The sequence below is a fragment of the Pleurodeles waltl genome, chromosome 5 (genome assembly GCF_031143425.1).
Source record: "Pleurodeles waltl isolate 20211129_DDA chromosome 5, aPleWal1.hap1.20221129, whole genome shotgun sequence".
NCBI lineage: Eukaryota > Metazoa > Chordata > Amphibia > Caudata > Salamandridae > Pleurodeles > Pleurodeles waltl.
The window spans coordinates 114,533,810-114,555,624 of NC_090444.1; the positions used below are offsets into that span (position 1 = coordinate 114,533,810).

At 44.9% G+C, this 21,815-nt stretch overlaps 1 protein-coding gene across 2 annotated transcripts in view; it reads right to left on the minus strand.

Moving 5' to 3' along the window:
• Nucleotides 1–21,815, minus strand: part of EFR3B (EFR3 homolog B) — a 501,803-nt gene that overhangs the window by 338,057 nt on the left and 141,931 nt on the right. The window contains exon 1 of one of the 2 annotated variants that reach the window (XM_069233751.1): nucleotides 1,615–1,749. The exons of the other annotated variant lie outside the window; for it this stretch is intronic. Within the exon in view, the coding sequence (XP_069089852.1) occupies nucleotides 1,615–1,648 (34 nt within the window). The 5' untranslated portion in view covers nucleotides 1,649–1,749. Of the gene's footprint in view, nucleotides 1–1,614; nucleotides 1,750–21,815 lie in introns of those variants that run through there. 2 annotated transcript variants of the gene reach the window in all.

Genomic DNA, 21,815 nt, shown 5'->3' on the forward strand with positions numbered 1-21,815 from the left:
GAGTTGTCCCTTAAAGGTAACAAAGTGTCAAAGGTTACTTTATGTACATGGATAGAGGAAATGATTCTCGATGTTTATACAGAGCTTTAAAAAACTGTGCCAGAATGTGTCTAAGAAAGGTCGATCAGAGGTTTATCTGCTTCCTTGGCAGAAAGGTGTTCCTCTTCACTTAATTCGCAGAGCTAAAACCTGGTCTTCACTTGATACATTTATATCATAGTTTACAGGATGTGTTCAATGAAGAGGGGACTTTTGTTGCAGCTGCTTTACTTCATGTGGTTATAACTAGGATAATGATGACTTGGAACAATAAATATTACCAGTAAGTAGCTGGGTCATTCTTACTACCTAGAGGAGTATTACTTTCTCACCTCCCGCAATTGACTGTTTAGTACATCATTGCACCTATCGGATGCTTTTGTTGCAATGTAGGTGGGAATAATTTACACCTCAAAAGTCTCCGGATTCATCATATATTAAATTCTTTATCTCACAGATGCCCTATGTACAGAATTCATGTTTTTCACTTTTAGTCAGGACTTAAAATTCAAGACATGTATTGGCCCTGCCAATGCTTGTTGTTCTTTGCAATCCTACATATTGGAGAAAAGTCAAACAATTACTGAAAAGTTCATACCAAAATGTGGCATGGAACCAACACCTGATTCAGAAAAACTAAGATCTCCAATTGGTACCACATTTCCAATAACATAAAATGAATTTAACACTGGGGGTCTGCCAATGTCGTGCAGTCACAGGTGCACAAGATCTGCCGTCCATTCCCTCTAGCGGACTTTCTGGCTACAGAAGTGATCTGGGGTGTCCCTGGTCTGGCATGAGAAGCCCTTGATAGCGTAGCTGACAAAAAATGATGCAGCCCCAAAATAACTCGCAGGCGCGTAGCATTCTGGCACTTGGAGTTCACCACTTCTCAATCAATATGCAGATTTCAAATGAAAACCCCAAGACGAGATGATAAGCTCAAGCCCAGCACGTGATGACCTGATACATTTCCTTCAATCTGTCGTTGGCCTATAACTTGTGACCGCTGTCCAAAGCTCACAGGCTCCAGCGAGTGAACATTTTCAACTGTTTTGTAGATAATCATTAAACCGGAAGAATAGCAGCCGCGCTGATCGCCACATTCACTGCTCCTACACCGAGCGAACTCTCGGGAGACACCAAAGGGGCCAGTAAATACTATTCAGGGGCGAGAGGGTGTGGCATGAGGGCCAGAGCTGCCGACTTGCACCAGGTTCGAGCCCCGGCGTCAGCTCAACACACTGTGATGCTAGGGAAGTCACTCACTCTCCCCCTAAAACGTGTCCTCCATATCTGGTGCTCGTGGAAAGCGCCCCGATACCTTCGAGGTCACACCATATAAAACCGCAAATAAATGTTAAAACAAACGCACACGAATAGTACATTGCATGACCGAACTCAGGAGTACTAGGAACGCGACACGACACACACGCAGCCTTCATGGCCTGTCACCAGCCGGCAGTAAAGTATTATCAACAAAGTGCCAACAAAAGCCCTGCCTCCGACTGAGACACTTCAGGGTCCACAATGCACCGCGCTCTAGGGCCAGCGGGCCCCCGCGGTGCGTCCTACCTGGGAAGGAGGAGGAGGTGCCGCGCCTCGCCATGGCCGCCTCCGGGGCAGGGGGGGGTCCGCGGCGGGGGGGCGTCTCGCGCAGCCTCTGCTACCGGGAACCGCTGGTTCCCATTCACGGGAGGAGGCGGAGACCCGGCGCGCGCCCGAGTCACGTGACAGGCGCGCGCCCCCGCGGGGAGACAGCAGAGGGGCCGCGGGCGAGCCTGGGGATGCCAAGGGACGAGGGGGGGTCTCACGGCCTCACAGGGGACCCGGGGGAGTGGGAGGAAAGGGATGAAAGAGGAGTGATATCAGAAAAGTGAGCGGGGGTCTCCTGGGGGAGGTGAGGATTGGCGGATGGCCCGTGAGTGACGTTTGAAGGACAGAAACACTTTCTGCAGTGGAGGAGGGGAGAGCCAAAGCGCCTAGAAGCTGAATTGTTTCTTCATTGTGTGCTGCAAGAACGAACAAAGTACGTATATTTACGGAGTGTTGGAGGAGAGACAAGACCGATGTGGAACAGCGGAGAGAATGACAGGGAGGACGGGGCGAGGAAACCCGGAGACGAGAGAGGGAGGATAGAGAGGAAAGAATTTTGACGAAGGGGCGAGGAGGGCCAGAGCTGGGGCCGAGAAAACAAGGAAGAGAGGTGAAAATGTAGCCGAGGGGTGACCCTGCGTGGGCCGCCAGAGGGAGGATGAGGAGGTAACAAGGGAGTGAGAGCGGACAGAAGGAACATGTTGCGCAGAAGAATGGGGGTTGTAAAGGAAGAAGGGGTAGTAGAAAATATATAGAGAAGTCAGACATGCAGAGCAGTATTTTAAGATTATAATTTTTTATTATTGGGCAGGCGGAGGCAGTGACATTTCCCGGCACTCACTTTAAGATTGAAGGGGTGGGTTTAGAGGTGTTCTTGGATTGAAGGGCTGCACTCTAAAACTCGAACATTCACGCATCACTAAGTCAAATATGACAATATAAACACAGGACAGAGTTAACAAAAGTCATTATCTTTGAAATAATCTTCGCCTAACTTATGGATCCATTCCATGGGCAAATATCCATAACTAGGGTTGAGTTACTGCACACTTACACCTAAGCTTCAAGGTGCTTCAAGCTACAACTAATGTAATGTGGTACTTTACGTTATCGTTCCTGATTAATTAAAATCCTCACAATTATAAGCACAAAGAGACACCTCTGCAAGATATGCGCCAAGTCCCCCAAAAAACCTTACTAAAATAAGTCAATCGACCCTGCTTCCCATGCTGTCCTTTGGCCTCAAACTCATCAATAAGGTGTGGGTGCCTGGAGCGTGCTCAATGTTTTCAACACCATATTTAAAATGTCAATTCCAGCAAGAGCGAGTGAAGGGTGAGATATGGTGAGCGATCAGAGGACCAAGAGGGGTATGTGAGAGAGAACAGAGAAAGAATGGATGGATAGGAAGAGAGAGAGAGATAACATGAGAAGAGGTAGGAAGCGGGGCTCCTTTGAGCATTATTGCCAGGGCTGCAGTACTTAATTTGAGCCAGTCCGGTCTTGCCAGGGTGGGCTGCCAAGAAAGGTGGACGTCTTAATATAACATGAGAGCAAGATGGGGGAAAAGTAAAGCGCTGGGTCCACGGGACTAAAACTGAGGAGAGACATGCTTGTAAAGTTTTAGAAGCTGCACAGAACATTCTCTGGAACCAATATTGTTTATGAACGTATTTATGTCAACCCTTTTATCGCTTTTTAGTGTTAAAACTCTTGTAACAAACATTGGAAAATGCCTGTGTATCTGGATGTCCAGATGTATAAACGATGAAGGTTTGTGAATATGCAGGAACACTTTAAAATGATGCTGATTTCTGATTTGAGACAAAGTTGATGATAGTTTGGAACAGTGGAAAGGCGTATAGCTGAGGAGAAACAGGATGTGAGTTCAGGAGGATAAAATGTGGCGAAGGAGGCTGAGAAAAGGCAAGTGGATGGGGAGCGATCAGAGGTGTGAGACCGAAAGGAGGGGCTGAGAAGAGGATTCATGAGTAACACAACAAGGAGAGAGAAAAGAGACAAGCGAAAGTGAGAAACAGGAGACCGAGGATGCAGAGAACAGTTTGATGGCCACCCCCAGAGAGCTGCTGAGTTAAGGAGAGAACGATGGAGAGGAGAGAGGGCTCAAAGAGGGACATGATCTCATTGTGTAGCAAGATAGGAGATATAAGAGGGAGTCTAAGGACCTGATTTAAAGTTTGGCAGATGGGGTTACTCCATCACAAAGGTGACGGATATCCTGTCCGCCGTGTTACGATTCCATTATATCCTACGGAAGTGGTAATAGGGCGGGCAGGATATCTATAACGTTTCTGACGGAGTAACCCATCCACCAAACTCTAAATCCGGTCCTTTGTGTAGAAGGAGGAGCTCTAAACAACTTGCAGGCGATGAGAACGTTTAATTGGTCAGAACCTTCTGTCCTGAGTCCATAATGGACCTCTCTTTTGGTTTCATTCAGTTTCAGGCCACTGTTGTTGATGCAAGGCCTATGCTCCTCCTGCCCCTGCCTTACAGCAGAGAAGTCATCTTTTGGCCCTTTTTCTACGGAGGCAAATCTTTTTATGAACTGCATATGAGTAAAGCAGCAGGCCCCTCTCCCCTTCACTGCAGATGACTGGAAATAGCCAGGTCTAACATTCTTTGTGTGACTTGTTAGAAACGAGTCAAACCATTTCAAGGCTGCCTCTGAGGCAGCTGCCTCCAACCTAGGCTGAGCAAGCTACACATCAAAGTTCATCATGTTGTACGATACTGCAAGACCAACAAGAATCGAGACTGACAACTATCCTTTATGTGAGGCAGCTAATGCATCATCAGGTAAACAGATGAACATGTTCACGGTGGTTTACTGTGGTCTAAATCCTTATGGGAGGCTATCCAGCCACTGAGAGTGTAGGAACCCATGCAGCTTGGAAGCAGCCACTGTCTCCAAGATTCTTGGCACCCAGGGAACATCTATCTATCTATCTATCTATCTATCTATCTATCTATCTATCTATCTATCTATCTATCTATCTATCTATCCGTTATCTGAAAAACGCCTTCTTAATTATTGATGTAGTCTCCTTTTCTTGTAAGATGGCTGCAACCACATTGGTTTGGAAAATGGATTCACCATCAGTGCCACACATGGGACAGTGACTAACTAAATCATTGGCTACCAAATCTGGTGGTGGTCAGTTGGACTGAAGTGATACAGAGGATATTCAGTAAAGGTTGAGGAGAGACGGGTAGTGACGGAGAAGAAACATGACTGGAGAAAAAGAAAGAGGATGGACAGGCACGAGAAGGTGCACAACACTGGGGAAGTAATGTGGGAACCACATAGGTTCAAGGGATTGAAAATAAGAGAATGCACAGGGCAATGATAAAAGAGGAGAGGTAGAGATGGAAATGGGCTGAGGAAAGACAGAAGGGGGCTGAGTAGAGATGAATGAGGCAAGGAAACAAAAGCAGGAGATAGAGCATCAAACAGCATTGCCTTGTTTTCACTAGGCCTGTCTCCTGCAGTTAGCACAGAAACCATTTGGCCCAACAAGGTTTCTGACTAGTGTGGGATTAAGGTAATGCCTTGAAATGGTATCAGTCACACTTTTAGTTTTGAAATCTTTCTATTGATTTTGTACATATCAAATAGCGCAGCATTTGGTGCCAGCAAACAGCAGAGAGTACCATTCACTCATGGGTGGATACCTTCCCTCATTTTAGGTTTTCATTTACACTGTTGTAGCACAGAGTTCTCCCGGTCATAGCTTTACTAGTTTACAGCATATATGTGCAGACAGGTACCTCTCATTAAGCCTTATGACTTGTCAATATCAAATTATACAGACAATACTCAGCTCGTGGTCATTTTCCTCAATCTCTCCAGAAAATACAGGGTGAACAAATCCATTCAAGGTGTAATTGGAAACAAAGGAATATGCAACCCCACCAAAATGGAGGTAATAAGAGTTGGCCATCAGGTCAAGACAAAGACTTGTGATTTCTAGTCAGTAGATATAAGCCAGTGTCAAAGTCCAACTCAGAAATTCTGAAACTTCAGAAGATCTGAAACCAGAAGGTCCTCTTTGACCACCTCTTTTAAAGCCAGATATTTTCATTTTTGGTCTTCAAGAAACTTTTCTGTTCAGAGTTTTTGCAGGATATTATTTGAATAAGAGAATATTTATGTGAAAGAAAGCACTGGGAAAAATCAATAATGGAGACAGGCTCAAGCATGATACACTATTGATTACAGCCACCATTCCATCAAGAAAACACAAAGCAAATAAGAGTGACCCAGCAAGAATTCTCCAGTTTGTTGTTTCTCTAGTACACATTAGTGGCACTTCATGTCTTGACTGAGTTGAATGACTCGGTAATTAGTTCAATTGGTGTTTCTTTGTGGTTTCTGTGTAAAGTATATGGAGCATGTTTGGCCACCAGGGCGGGACTGACATTAGCAGGCACCTGGCATTTCCCGAGGAGGCAGGAGGGGTGGGGGGTGCTTTTGTGACCGGGGGCCTGTTTTGCAATGGTGCTGCAATATTGGCTACCATTAACAAAAGCAGCAATCCAGCATAATCTACCCACTCCCATTTCCAGCCTCCGTGCCGGGGCTGGTCTGACAAAATTGCCATGGCTGCTTTGGGTTCCCAGTCTGGCCCAGTCGGCCACCCCTTTCTTCCCTTTTTCACTTGGGACACTCCATCACCAGCCGCCACTGTGTTATTAATGGCCTTGCTTTGAATACTCTTAACAATTAGTTGGCTCATATGTCTTTTAACTCCTGATGATGACTTGCCAATTGGTTCTCTAGAGACATTTATCAACAACATAGAAATGGCCACCAGCCCTATTTTGGACTTCATTTCATTGCCCAATAATGTCTCTGCATGAATTTATGTGGACCACTTGTATAAGCTCTCCAAAAATATTTTGTGTAATAAATCAGCTTATACTTTACTCACTTGTACACCACTTTTACATCACCGAGCACTGCGCTGTCTGCACTAAGTGACAGTTTTGTGTTTATTTTTGCAACCTGCAACACACACGTTGTTATTGCCACTAATAGCCTGGCTGAGTGTGTCCTTCCAAACACTTCATAATGAATATGTTGCTTTTAAAAAGGTTCTGTTAAATAAACATAAGACAACACATTGTCACTCATTGCACATTAAAATCAAATGAGCCTCATTTGCTTGATCAGGAGCCAAGCATGATGAGTGATGCTCAGACAGCAAAAAGCAAAAGGATGCCAGAATAAAATAAAACATGGTTTAAGAGTGATTTTCATGCACAGGGCACCATGTCTCCTTAGACAACTCTACCCAGGCCCCTTGTCTTCTTTCTACAGAGACACCTGTGCAATACGGAAACACCTGAACCGAGAACATGTACCTTGGCTGAGGACTGAACCTACTCACTCCATGACTTCTTAGAAGCTGGTAAATGCCAGATCCATTTGCAATTTTAAGGCCTTTTTCAGTTCCAGTATCATATCTGAATATGTTACAATTTACAATTGACACATTCAGTCACTGCAATTGTCATAAAGCTTTAGTAGACAGGCTGCTAGTAGATAACCTTTATTGTGAGTGCTGTTCACACCATGATTTAGTGAATAATGGTGCACATTTGTAACAACAGCTTCATAGTAATCCAAAATAGACATCAGCAGAGAAAAGAGTTATAGTGACTATCAGCTTTTAGTTGAGCATCAAAATTTGATGATAACCAAATTAAAAAAGGGTTGATTAAATCCTTCTTCAACTGCTGCTACAACTGATGTGGGAGGACCACTCCCTTATCTCCATTCATCTCTAATACTCACTCTGTTACCCACAGCATAGGAGTAGTGACCCACCACCCATCTAGTCTAGGCACTACACACCTAAGCTCAGAAGGGTTAGAGACCCTACAGTGCAGATTCACAATTAATCTTGTTGATGTCACCCATCTTGGCGTTTCTCGCCCTTTGGGCATAAATGTCTGTTCACAACTTGGAAAACCGAGGCTTAGAATCAATTCTACCAAACAAGATGAATTACAGTGCTGTACGAGAGGAAAATACCAACCGTAATTCAGTGCCAGTGGCACAAGTTACAGGGAAGACAACAAGAGCCACTGAAAGTGACACACGAGAGGCTATCTTAGGACCATCAAAGATCCAAAAAGGTATATCTCACGAAAAGCGTCAGTGAGGCACCTGATGGAACATAGGAGACCTTGTGCCCATACAAAGAGTTTTCCATGCAAACTGCACTGAAGAGGAAACTCTTGTGCATCTTGGCAGCAGTCTGAGCATCTCTGCAATTTATAAAGTGCAAAATGGATAAAAAAAATTGCCCCAGCTCCACAATTTCCAATGGTCCCACCACAACAAAGTAATATTTATTACAGCAATTAGAGGCATTTCAGCAAGAATTTCCTTATAGTTCTGTAGAGAACAGGGAGAGTCATGACTGGAATGTTCCCTACAAGCATACAAGTGTCCTCATCTGCTTGAGTGAGCACCTTTTTCTTGGGACATGTACAAAGGTGAGACTGACTGTGTGGTGTCACAAGCAGCTTCATTAGTGTATGCTAATGCCAAAACAGAGATAGCTATTTGTGTGTTCACTGCAAGCGGTTTACTTTTTCAGTCGTTTTAAAACTTTATTTAAAACACAAATTTACTAGCACAACCTAGAAACAATAATAGCGTACTGATGGCATAGCTTACAATTTTGATTGTTACTCACTACAACCAGAAAGTAATGAACTCAGTCATTTATTTGGATGGAAAAAGTCCCCTGCATGGCTGTGGAGATTCTACGCCCCTGCCTTGACTGCATCATAGCAAGCTGTAGATTTGTGACCCCCCACCCAGCACACACAATGGTCATGCTTGTGCCCTGGAGGCCTTTTTGTGACACTGATTAAGATTCAGAGGGGCTCTGTGATCTGGGGGGACTCTTTGTGTTTCCTCCTTACTGAGTGTGGCTTCTGACAGCTCATCGGGTTTTAGAGTAGTGTCTCCGGTCAGTGTTGCGTTAAGGATTTTTAAGGCCCCAAACAACGCACAAATTGGGGCCCCCTGTTCGCAATCACTTTGAATTTTATCAGCAGCTTTTTACTAGCTGTAGCCTGTATGATGCCAAACAAACTTTCGGAAAAGTTGAAATATGTCTTTCTGAGGATCCCCAAAGGCTCCTCATTGACATTCCAGGGATAATCTGTATAGTGGGTCAGACTTCTAGGTGTGGAGACGAGGAGACAGAGGACCTTTTTGAAGCTTAGGGATTTCAACTGCCCTCTCAGGGCCAGTTGTTCACTGAAGGGGACTCCTTCCCATAGGTTAATAGGTAAAGTGAGACAGCCTCCTCTCCTTTGTGAGAGTGAGGCCCGGGGATCCCAAAGTGACCCCACAGCGTGAGCAGAACTATTTACCTCCATAAGCAAAGGGGAGTGAGGAACTTTTGCAGCTGAGTTCACTTGCGAAATTGAGCGCCAAGAAGACACACTGGGTGATAGTCCACGGCAAGAGTACTGGAAGAGAACCACATCAACCAAGAGTCTTTCACCAGGAGTTTAGTACTCACCATTGCAATCAGTGCTGAGCACCTAAGTTGTTTGGATGGTGGGTTTTGTATTTGAGCCTGAGGAGGAACCGAAGTCACAAGATCCATCAAGCACTGCAGCTTCCTCGACTGGTGCTGATGCTGTCGTCGCTCACCTACAACACGGCTTGTGCACTACAGACACCCCTCACACACCAATCTTAAGAGCCAAGACAATATTAGCGCTTCCGCTGATTCGCTGTGTACTGCACACCACATAGAGCAACACCGCCTATAGGGAGGTCCCTAGTGACAGAATTTGAACTGTTGCTCGAGGTGTACCAAAGAGGTTGTCCGACAGTAATATCCTAGGCGGTTTCCTCAGTAAGTGCTGAAAGATATCAATAACCCCAGTTTAATTTTCTACCTTCTGTAATATTATGTTGTTTTGAGTAACATATGTCTTCTTTTTCAATAGGTAAGCACTAACAGGACATTGAGCTATTAACTTGTATTTGTTGACTCATTAAGTTCCGAGTCTCTAACTCCACACCACCTCCCTCACTAAGGCTTGGTCTGCTCTTCTTCGCTGCCCTGAGAGTCAGGTGCTGACAGGGTCTACTTGGTGCTCAGGTTTGCATCCAAGGGTAAGGTTGAGCCCCAACACACCAGTGGGAAAGTCTCTGATTGTCACAATCTGAGCCCAGTTACACCTGTCTGCCCTGGAACTCCTGAAAAACTTCCCAAACAGAGGTGGCATTTAAATACATTTGCTAGTAGTCAACCATGTGATTCTATTAGGCTAGCAAACCCAACTCCATTTTTGAACAAATAGACTTGGAAGAAATATTGGGCCAGATGTAGCAAACGTTTGCGACTCGCAAACGGGCCGATTCGCAATTTGCGACAGTGCAAAATCGGAAATGGGATGCAAAAAGCCCATTTCCGACTCGCAAAAAGCGATGGGACCCGTTTGCGAGTCGCATCCGTTGCGACCCCATTTTGCGACCCGCAAATTGCAAGTCGCAATTTGCGAGTCGCAAACCTTATGCAATTGCAACTCGCAAATTGCGACTAGTCGCAAAAAGCCCAGTTTGCAAGTCGCATTTACCACTAACTCAGAGCAGGTGGTAACCATTACCAAAGTATAAAAGGAGACCCAGAAGGCATCTGGGTCACTCAAGATGGCGGACATATACCTGATAGCAGTGAGGAGGAGAGTCTACGCTGCACAGCAGATGAGGAGGAGGGGCCACAGACAGGAGAAGATATATAGAACAAGGCAGACCCTTTTCCAGCAAACTGAAGAGGAGATCTATGATAAATACCGCCTTAGCAGCGCAGCCATACTAGAATTAATAGATTTACTAAAACCACAGCTAGAACACAAGACTCTGCGTGGCTGCGCCATCCCTACGCATGTGCAAGTACTATGCGCACTGCACCTCTTGGCCTCAGGGAGCTATCAGGGGGTCATTGCCGTGGCAGGTGGGGTATCCCAAAGTGCAGTGTCAAGGTTCCTCAGGGCATTCCTATATGCCTTAGTAGCGCACAGGTCTCAGTTCATATACTTACCAAGGAATGAGGCAGAAATTAACAGCACCAAGCTGGACTTTTACCGCATTGCCCACTTCCCCCATGTCATTGGATGTGTAGATGGGACACACATTCAAATATGCCCCCCGCTAATCTGGAACATATTTTCCGCAACAGAAAGTGTACCCACTCACTCAACATACAGGTTGTTTGTGATGCCCATTACGTCATCACGGACATCGTAGCTAAGTTTCCAGGCAGTACCCGTGACTCATACATTTTTAGACATAGTGGGATACATCAACGCCTGGAACGTGGGGAGTTTGGAGACGGATACCTCCTAGGTAGAGCTGCATACACCTTGCAGACATACACACAGGTCACTGTGCACAACTATCTGGACTTGGATCATGACTCCATTTTTAACACCCAGCAATGATTCAGAGAGGCAATACAACAGTGTGCATAAGAGGACCAGGAACCTGATCGAGCGCACCTTCGGACTGCTGAAGGCAAGATTCAGATGCCTCCACCGCAGTGGAGGCACCCTCCAATACACCCCCATTACCGCTTTCGAAATTGTGGTCGCATGCGCCATCCTCCACAACATAGCCACCCGACGTGGGCTACCTCTCACCCCTGCAGACCCAGATCCTGATGATGAAGAGCAAGAACAACCACATCGCCATCATGGGAATAGGAGTCTAGCTAATCAAGGCAGACTGAGACGGGACCACATTGCAACGCAATATTCTGGACGGTACGTGTCAACTCCCACCATACTCACCTATTAACCATTTGTTAAGTGGAACAAAAATAACTGTTTTATTAATGTCATGAAGAAACTATATACAAGTTGAAATTGTCCATGGGCAGGGAAATGCCAACCAGTCATGTGGCACATTAACGCCATGTGCCACATGAATCTGTCCTGGCTGTTATCTATGATCTCCTGCCCCTCCTGCCAGCCTGGCTGGTCCCTGCTGCGTCCATGGTGCTGTGCCTACCACTCCTCAGCACCCTACTGTGAGTGGCAGAGACACTGCTCACTGTTGAGCCCTCCTCCCAGGTGTATTTGTTAACTTCCTGGCTGTGATGTCATCATCATGTGCCAGGAAGTGTTTCCAGGGTGTTCTGGTATGCTTTCTGGAGTGTTCTGCTGCATCTGCAAGCAATTTTGAAGGTATTCGCAATTTGCGACACCCACTCGCTAATTGCGAGTTCGTTTTTGCACACTCGCAAACAGCGACCTCGCAAACTGTGGACTCGCACACAGCGTTGCGAGTCCGGCTGCGAGTCGCAAAATCGGATCGCTTTTTTTTCTGGCATTCCAATTTGCGACTCGCATTTTGCGAGTCGCTTCAACACGCAAAATGCGAGTCGCAATTTTTATTTTTGCTACATCTGGCCCCACGTCCCTCCAGAGCATCAGAAGGCAGCTCCCATGTACCAAACATGTTACAGTATTCACATATGCCAGTGTATAGTCTCATACGTCAATGTTTTCCATCACATGCTTGGAACAGCTCAATGATGGCAGCTTTATATGCCTGGGTACAACCTTATGTCTCCAAATATATGTCTATAATTGACAATCAGTCTTATATGACAGAATTCTTCCATCAGATTCTTGGTGCATCCTATAAGATAAGGTACAGGTATCACCATGTGTACACAAGGGAACCTCATTGGTAACTAAAAACATCTTTTGGAAATCACAAACTTGCCAAGGAAACATGCAGGTGCCAATAGGTGGCCAACCACCTACATCCTTTAGCATCCAGAGATATTCTTGAGCACTCACAAGTAGTGTTGGACAACACGATTAGCGTCAAGTCAAGCAAAATGTGCCTCTTATTTAAAATGCACTCTACAGGCACACTAGAAAACAAATATTTGCAATGCAGTGAGTCTCGCAACTGCTCAAGTTAGAGCTATTAGCATTGTACATTTCTTGCCACATAAATTGAAAATGAAAAGTAAAACAGTTGCCATAAGCAAGCTGATTCAAAGCGCCACGACCACTATGAGCGTGAAGGAGAGACACAAAAGGAAAAAGAAGTTTGCTTGCAGTCAAACGCATCGACAAACGTGCAATTATCCATGTAACAGGGCCGATGGCCAAGGCGGTAACAAAACTACCCAGAGGAGGGACAAACGTAAAGCAATTACCAGTGATAACAAAGGATTTTTGAAAGGCAGGCCCAGGAACGAGTGATAGTGCTGGGCGTGCAGTGGGCATGGTTAAAAGCCACAGAGAGATTACAGCACATCAGAGCATTTGCGCGCTCGACTTAAAAGGGAAGGATTTCTTGCTCTCGCATAGAAAGAATCCTATGCTCGGACTGCCAGTATCTCCCTGGACCACAAAAGACAGTTCGCTGTGGTGAATCCACAGGAATTCTGATTGCATACAGTAACAAATTAGATTTGTCCTAACACATCCATACTTTCCACAAATCAGACCCATGTAGTAGGACTATTCTGATTGGCTACTCCCAGACAAATAGAGGAGTCCATACACAAAATGTGTAAAACCAAATTCACACATTACAACTCAAAATGACCCATGTGCCCCCAAGGCAACCTATTGGGCCTATAGATACCCACACACTGTACTTATGGTATTACATTTAATGCAGATGTAGCGCTCCAAAACTAGCATTATCTGCACCTTTGTGCATCCCAAACAATGCATTCCCTCTCCCATGAAGATGTAAATGCAATGCTAGTTTTATGTCACACTGCATGCTTGGTTGTTGCTAAGGATGGTATCTGTGGGTTGCTAAGTGAGCAGGCCAATCAGTATCAGAAAAAATGCATTGCAGGGGTATTAGTTCATTTTCAGTACACCCGCAAAGTGAGGTGCCCCCGCAAATCAGTACAGGTAGAGAGATGGGCAATATTTGGAAAACATCCTCCCAGTCAATCAAAACTGAGCCTTCATTATGGTCATTTGTCTAATAGTAAGCCAGGAAATTGACCAACTGGAAAACAACAGAAGTCACCCCCTCTAGAATCTATGTGTGAAGCAGCTATATTGTGCTGAAGATGATCTCTTTCTGGAATACTGTTACTTTCACTGACCCTAAATGTACACTACAAGCTGTGCCCACTAAGGCCCTCATTATGAGTTGGGGTGTTCCACGCAGTCGAGTGAAATACCTCAAGTCTCAATGATGTGTTTCTGGGCATCGAATTATCAGATCCAAAAACTGGACCCAATAAATTCCGGATTTGGACACACCGGGCCTGCTCCTTTAGCTGCAATGGATGGGGCGGGGGGTGGCAACATTACTCAGTTCCCACATGCACTCTTTCAACAGTTCAGGGGGAACAGACAATACTCCCAACTGACAGGTACAAGAATGCCCTTCAACCCTTCACCCCATCTCCTCATGGCTTCCCAGTTGCCACTGCCCATAAAAAGACTCTTTTTCAAGGTGTCTCAGACCGGCCAAACACACATGCGCACAGGGCTCTCTCCAGCCCGGCAACACAATTGCCGGGCTGGAGAGAGCCTGCACAGGCTCCGAGTCTGCCTGGGAGCGCCCTGGCTGGGGGCTCCCAGCCAATCCTGATGCTGCTCTGAGCAACTTCAGGATTGGCGCAGGGCAGGCTGGGAGCCTGTGCCTACCTGGAGTGACGGGGGAGAGTGGAGCAGCACTGCGAGGAGCGAGGTAAGTGTTTTTTTTTATTTATTTTATTTTTATTCATACCGAAGCCCCCCGCACCACTCCCCCGCGCTGCGCCGTCCCACCCCTTCCATGCAGCGCGAGCCGTGACTGCTCCTTATCCAAGCTGTTATTTCTCATTTGATGAAAAACTTGTACTGGCTGGAGATACTGTCCAGTAATGTAGACTCCAGGCCCCGGTATCACGCCACCAAATTCCAGCCAACCCACAATGAGGGCCTTGGTCGTAATATCTGCGTGCATCTTGTGTCTCTATCTACAATGGGTATAATGGATAAGATATGGCCAGAAATTCTAGGATTCATCTGTTCTTTATCACTTCTGACAAGATACATTGCTTTCTATACTTTTAACATTTTTGGTTAAGCATTGGTAAAGCCAATCACGCCGTTCCTTCGGCATCGACAAAGCTAAACCAGTTGACTTTGCCACTGCTTGTTTTTTTTAATGTTAGTACTTAGATCGCTCCATGAGAAATAAGTTAAAACCTCTCATTTTGTTTTACTGTATATTGTCTGGCATTGGAATATTATTGTGTTTCAGAAGGCTAACGCTGCCAATCCGAAGTAGTAGGTGCTACCACTGAATGACCTTGGGTAACACTGGCCTCTAATCTCAAGAGCCCTAAAAGCAGTACAAGGAGGAACAATATTGTAAGTAGCCATTTTAATGTCAATATTTTCCTCTCCCATGTCCTTCCATAACCTCTCGGGCAGGAAACAGGAAGCCATTCAGGCCTAAATATGAGACAAGAGGTCAGCCAGAGGTCAAAGGGGGTGTGAAGTTCATTCGGCGATTCCTGGCATTCTGGTGAATTGACGTCCGTGCTGAGACTTTATCCTGCAACGTCATGGAAACTCGTGAACCCGTTATAATCCACGAGAACCACATGCCCTCTCCATACGCAGACTCAGAGGGAGGTGGGTGCTGTTTCCAGGACAAGGGGTTGTATTAAACAAACATTTCCTCTGAATTTGAATGGACAATCCCTTTCAGAGCATGGTTCTTGGCCAGCACGAGGCCATTGTTGAGGTTGTTATGAAGCATGCTGTGTTTTCAGATTAAACGACACTTGTGCCAAAAGGAGAAAATCCTGCCCTTTGCTAAGGTCCTGCAGGAATTCAGAGCCGCCAGCAGCCCCCTCTGCTCGGATGTGATACAGAAGGCGCCTCTGTCCCGGGCTCGGGGACTCCTTGACCCTCGGGTGTTTGTGCAGCCACCAGCAGTCCAATGCCCAGCTATCGCTACGTGCTGCAAATGTGCCTTGTGATCCGCGCGGACAACAGTGGTTGCTTCTAAGTGATAATTTGCATACACGTCACATATGCATATACTACGTTTGTTAGGGCCACAGACCGCGCCACATTCACAGAAAACGAGAAGAATATCATGTATTTCACGGAGAGCAGCATTCCAGGGAGTGGCTAATTTTTGTCTGGTGTTTTACTCCACAAACTCGTAATACCAGAGGCCTCAAAAGGTGGAAAATCTCAATTCGAGCAATGTTCCATGCCCACCATATGCTACTATCCTAATACGAGTCCGACAAGCTCTAAACCAGGCCCTTAATCTGCCACCTGTGGAAGGCCAGAGCCCCGCCAAACACAACTAAGCGCCTCGAAGTGAGAACAGACTGCAATAACATCTTTCGCAAAAACACCTCCTCTAAACCACAGGCTACCAAAGGTCCGACCTTACCTCCCTGCTAAAACTTTGATCTGTATGTCATTGCTAAATCAAGCCAAACTCACTCCTCCCATAATGTAGGACTGGGTTTATACACTATTCTAACTCTAGCTTTTACATACACGAGGACAGTGTAAGCCTGGGTTTATTGAGCTCTTTAGTGTAGAGTCTGTGGTCCCCTCTCCACCCTCACATCCTCCCAAAAGTCCCACGGCCATTTTCCATTGATGTGAAGCATCCCAAAGCTTTCCTTCACTTCCTGTTCAGCGGAGAAGAGAAAGGCATTTCAGGGTGAGAAAATATGGCAACTTTAGCAGTGGTCAAGCAATGGAAAATGTACTTTTGGAGGGGCTATTTCCTCATTCACTTTCTTTTTACAGTATTTTGTTTTCAGGTCTGGCCTAGAAGCAGCTTTAATTGTTTTGCTACCTTCGACTAAAGCATGTAAAAAACACACACATACATCAATTACACACAGACATTCATGATTTGCTTCCAAACACCCCACCATACATCAAGTGCCTGTAGGTCTGTTCACTCCAGCTAATAACTCTCTTGTACTGTACTCATGTGTGATGGCATTTTACTGGATTGCATGTGAACACCCGTTTAAAGAGTAATGCCCTTCAGTACCAGGGCTGTTTGTCCAATTCTCTACTTTACCAGTGCAGCAGTTTTCCATTTGTTATCCTTTGTGACTTTTTAGTCGTTGTGTGATTAAACTGAGTTTTCAGGTTATTCAAAGCCAATAGCACCTTTTCTTTGCACAAATAAGAATCATATTTCCTGTGATGTGCATTAAAACCAAAAAGATTTTCTTTCCTTCCTCAAAGTACCACCCAGTGCCAGGAAACGCGTATATTTTTCCAATAAAATTACACGCAATAGTTAATTAACACATTTAGGCGGTGGCATGTTTCATTCGTTTTTGTATTGCTTCTTATTTGTGTGGTATACGCTTACAATGCAAAAAAAAATATTGATAATTGCACCAACTTGCCAAGGCCAAGCCTACTGGCTTTGCCAATACATGCTATGCCTGCAATAACACTCAGATTGTTTGCTGAATGAGATATTATGTTGTGCTTCATACTGAGAGCAGGTAGGCAGACTTAAGTAAGACTGAATGTCAATACTTTACATACATTATGCTTTGACACCAAATAGTTAATTTTGAAGCCAATTTCCCATGTATGTGATTTAGAATCAGAACTGCCATGATTCCTGAGATATTTATATTGATTCCTGGTGCAGGCTTTCAACCAGTTTCATCTTCTAAGTGATCTGTGATTTAGAAGAAAGGTTGTAATTGGTAAGCTCTCATATGGGATAGCACTCTGTATTTGCTCAAAGCAGGAACACCCAAAGTTGATTTGGGATTAATGCTTTTATTTCTGATGCACTGCAAGCAAACGGATCCTCAGCCGACACATGTTTCGCTCTGACTCGTGAGCCATACACCAGCAGGGGAATAGTTGGATTGCCTAACATTTTTTTACAGGGAGTGTTGATAAGGCTATAATAAAAATCAGGGGGTAGCTTGATGATCGTTTCTTTCTTTCCCATGATAGTTGTAGATATTTTTTTCATTGACTCCCCTTACATGATATTTTCCAAATGGTTATGATTGGCTAGGCGCTCTAGCCACAATACAGATTAAATCATTGGTCACTATAATAGATGCATGGTCGGCCCAATGCAGCTTTAGAGGCTGGGTGCAAAAATGTCCATAACTTTACTTAAGAGGAGACCAAGAATGAAGCGTAGCGGCTGCACTTTCAAACAACATGCAGGCATTAACCGTAGCTTCCCCTCTGTAGGACAGTAAGAAGGGCCCTTTAACGTCTTGACAGTTCTACCGCAGATGGTAATGGGCAAAGGTGTCAGGTTATAAACTGTAGGGATGCTTTAAAAATGATATCCAGTACCCGACAGCTCCATCCCAAGAGATTGTTTTCACTGGAGGAGAACAGAGTCCTTGGTGACAAAACAAACAAGCATTGGCATAGCCATGCAGCACATTAGCCTGGGTACTACAACATCTACTGTTACTTCACGTGCCACTGATAAATGGCTACAAACAGCCAAGGATGGGCTTCTGTGCTATGTAATGAAAATATGATAAAGTCTGTTCAAATGTTAAAAAAGTGTATTTCTTTAACAAAGAAGCTTTGACACTAATAGAAACATTATAGCACTGCTTTGAGAAGCACTTATTTAAAGTGTTATTTTTGTACAACTGGTAGTCCGTATTGATGAATGTGCCAATCTGTTTTCTTTTGTTCTTCTTCATCAAGAGAACATTGAGAACCATTTACAGAAAGTACAATATTAATGTCTAAGTACTCAATGTAAATAAATATTTTTCTATTCGGACTCCCCCAACAAAGTGTGATATTGGAATCCGAACTGGACTAAATTGTACCTGCTGCTAACGAGAACATGTTACTGGCACTGCATGTTACTAGCACTACTTATATTGCTCCTTCCATATAGGTTCAAAAATGTTATTTTTGAAAATAGATTGGAATTTAGCAATGAACATCTCCGGAGAGGTGATTCAAGACCTACAATGATACATTTAATTAAAATAAAACCACTCCCTTAAAAGCCCTGCGATGAACTACTCATCAGCCAATTAAACTGAACTTCGTAATTAATCAGGACAACTATTTAACTATTTTTCTTCTAATACTGAAGAGACTTAGGTCTGCTTCCGTTTTCATCAAAGGCCCCTGTAAGGTTGTGGAGAGTGTCTGGATAGCTTTATGACGCATGTGGTGTCGGTGAGAGTCTGGGAAATTCTGCACTTGGCTGGCAGCCATTTTCAGACCAAAATGTACAAAAACTCAAAAATAAGCTAATGGCTTACAACCTGGCAGGTATCTAGGAGCATCCTCTTAATATTGGTCTTTATTAGTCTTCACGGCCAATAGAGGTTGACAAGTGCTTAAGAACGCGCCATCCCTATGGAGAAGCGCTAAAGTGCCCTAATAAAAATATTACAGTCCTATGGTAAAGTGCACTGATTAAATATTACCATACTGCATTGCTGCTAAGAAGTGCAGAGCTGGTACTATGTTACTAAAGGTGTTTTAGTATTTTATTAATTACATGCCGATCTATTGCAAGTACATTTACCTGCGGCGGCTACTTCTGCACTACATACGAAAATCTCGTATCAATTCAGCCTTTCTGTTTCCCGTTGTTGTTCTTTCTGGGGATTATGTTTGCCTGTAATTTCAGAACTTCCGGCATGCACAACAGCCAATTCACTGTTTGAACACACCTTGGATGTCAACAGGGAGTAGGAAGGACTCTTAGATCCTGATTACGACTTTGGCAGATGGGATAATCCGTCACAAATGTGATGGATAGCCTGCCCGCCGTATTACAAGTTCCACTATATCCTATGGAACTTGTAATCAGGCCCATAGTGTATAAACTGATCTAGGACTGGAGTATTGGAGTCTCCTTGGCCGACCCGAGAGTGCTGCACTAAAATCAGCGTGCTCATTAGCTACTGAGTTCGCATATATCTCTGCTGTATATAAACACATTTTCGGGTAATTTAGCAGGCGCCGTACAGTGTGGAGAGAGTAGTGCTTTGCCTGGTTGGTGGTTCAGAGTGAGTCAGTCATTTCGGACCTATAGTTAAATTAACCTGAATGAAAACTGCCCACCTCGAGCTAGGCAGGTGGAGCGGCCTCCTCTCACGATTAGGAGAAGTAGAGGGGAAACGTTTTAGAACAGGGCAAATCTCAGGCAGTGAGAGTTAGCGAAGATTGGACCCTCGTTTTGCAGGCTCGCTGTAAGGGTATTGAACCACCCAGACCACAACCACTTACACAAAAAAAGATGATGCAGCTAGTAAGGCTGACCGTTTTAAAAGCCCCAAGTCTGCTCTGCGAGCCTAGGTGATGCAGTTCACCGTCTGCTGAGGCCGGCGCCACGCCAGGGCACGAGGCGACAATACGGACACCTACAAGCCTCCACCGGCCTCAGACTTTGAGAACCCAACACCCCCTTCTAAAAGTGGGGACACTGGTAGACCACGTCCACCCCAACTTGTACCCTGAGGACAATGCAAAAGAGCAAGAGTGATAGGAGCACAAGTGCGTCAGGGCGGGTGCGACGGTGGAGAGGATGGCATGGCAAAAATCGCATCAGCTCAAGCGTGGTAGTTTCACCACCCCTAAAAACAACAATCGAAAATCAAGAGGCAAGGCAAACTAAGAAAATAGTCCAGCAACAGTAACCTAAATGCCCCATGGAGAGATAAGACATGTAACAGTCGCCATGGGGGCTCACCAAACCACAAAAGGAGAGACAAATTTGACTGATGCACCACACAAAAGAACCGGATTTAGAAGGGCACAGAAAGGAACCAATGACAAGCAAGGGGCATGCCCAAAGCATATACAGTAGAAACAGCATGTCTCAAAGAGACAGCGCATGCGCTGCCTAGGCGAGACCTAAAAGGATGGAGTCCAAGCAAGGGTGAGCCTTGCTTCACAGAAGAAGAGATGTTCCAAGTTTGATTAGATAGTGTATTTGTGACGCATGCTTGAAAGTTAAATGATGCCCATCAAAAATGTGGTGCATTACATGCCCAGAACTCTGATCCACCAGAAGTAATGTCCAGTCTCAAGAATTACTGTGATTTGATGGGCGATGGAACAGGAAAAATAATATTGTTTTATATGTGATTACAAACCCCACAAACTTTGAACATACAGCCACCTGGATAGTTACTTTCCCTAAAAGGTGCTGTAGTATACCTGTCTGGTATGAGCAGAAGAGAGCACTATTATGTTTTACAGATTCCCATTTTCCAGAAACCAATGTGAAAGAAACACTTACTATAAGCTACGGCATGTCTCTGAGGCTTCATTTAAATTCTGTAGGCATCACCACAGTAACTGTCTGTCTGTTTGGAGCTGGATAGAATCAGGTCTTTGCTGTCACAACAAACAGCCAGGAATAGGTTCACCCATCTTTGTCTATTGCAGTTATAGCCTTGATACTCTACCAGTTGTAGTAGAGTTGGAGTTGAGATCTCCTTTGGTGGCAGTAATCTGTCATCATTGCTAAACTGATGTATAAATAAAAACTTACAAATTTGTCTAAGCCAAACGAGGTACCTCAAAAGTGTGTCCCCATTGTCCCTTGTAAGTTCTTGGCCATGTATGCTTGATGCAAAGAATCTGTAGGCTACTGTGAATGCCTTACAAGGAGTTCATAAGCGTGAGAAGCCTCTTGCAGTTGTTTTGTTGAAAGACCAATGAATGGGATATATGAGTTAGCATTTGAGCATCTTCAATGATAGTAAGGAACAGAGGAAACAGAGTGAATGGAGCACAGGGGCCCCCTCGCATCGGGGGACTGGGGTGCTGTTGGGGCCTGTTGGGGCCTTTGTTACAACACTAGGGGTAACACAGGCACCTGAAGCCCCCTGCTGCCGGGGGGGTGGGGAGGGAGGGGGCTTCACAGGACCCCAATTTCTCAAAGGGGCTCCATTGAGGCCAAGGGGTATGTAAGATATAGGAGGCTTGTGCCCCTCATCACATTCTGCAGGGGGGCATCATTTTGCATTATTCCACTGTTTCTGTCAGGGTTTATTTTTGTTCGGCACCACACCGGTTACTTTCAAGCTATTTAGATTTCCAAATTGCAACAATTTGAGCAACACTCTGTCTACCTGTATCAAAGCCAGCTCTTATCCTTTAACAAT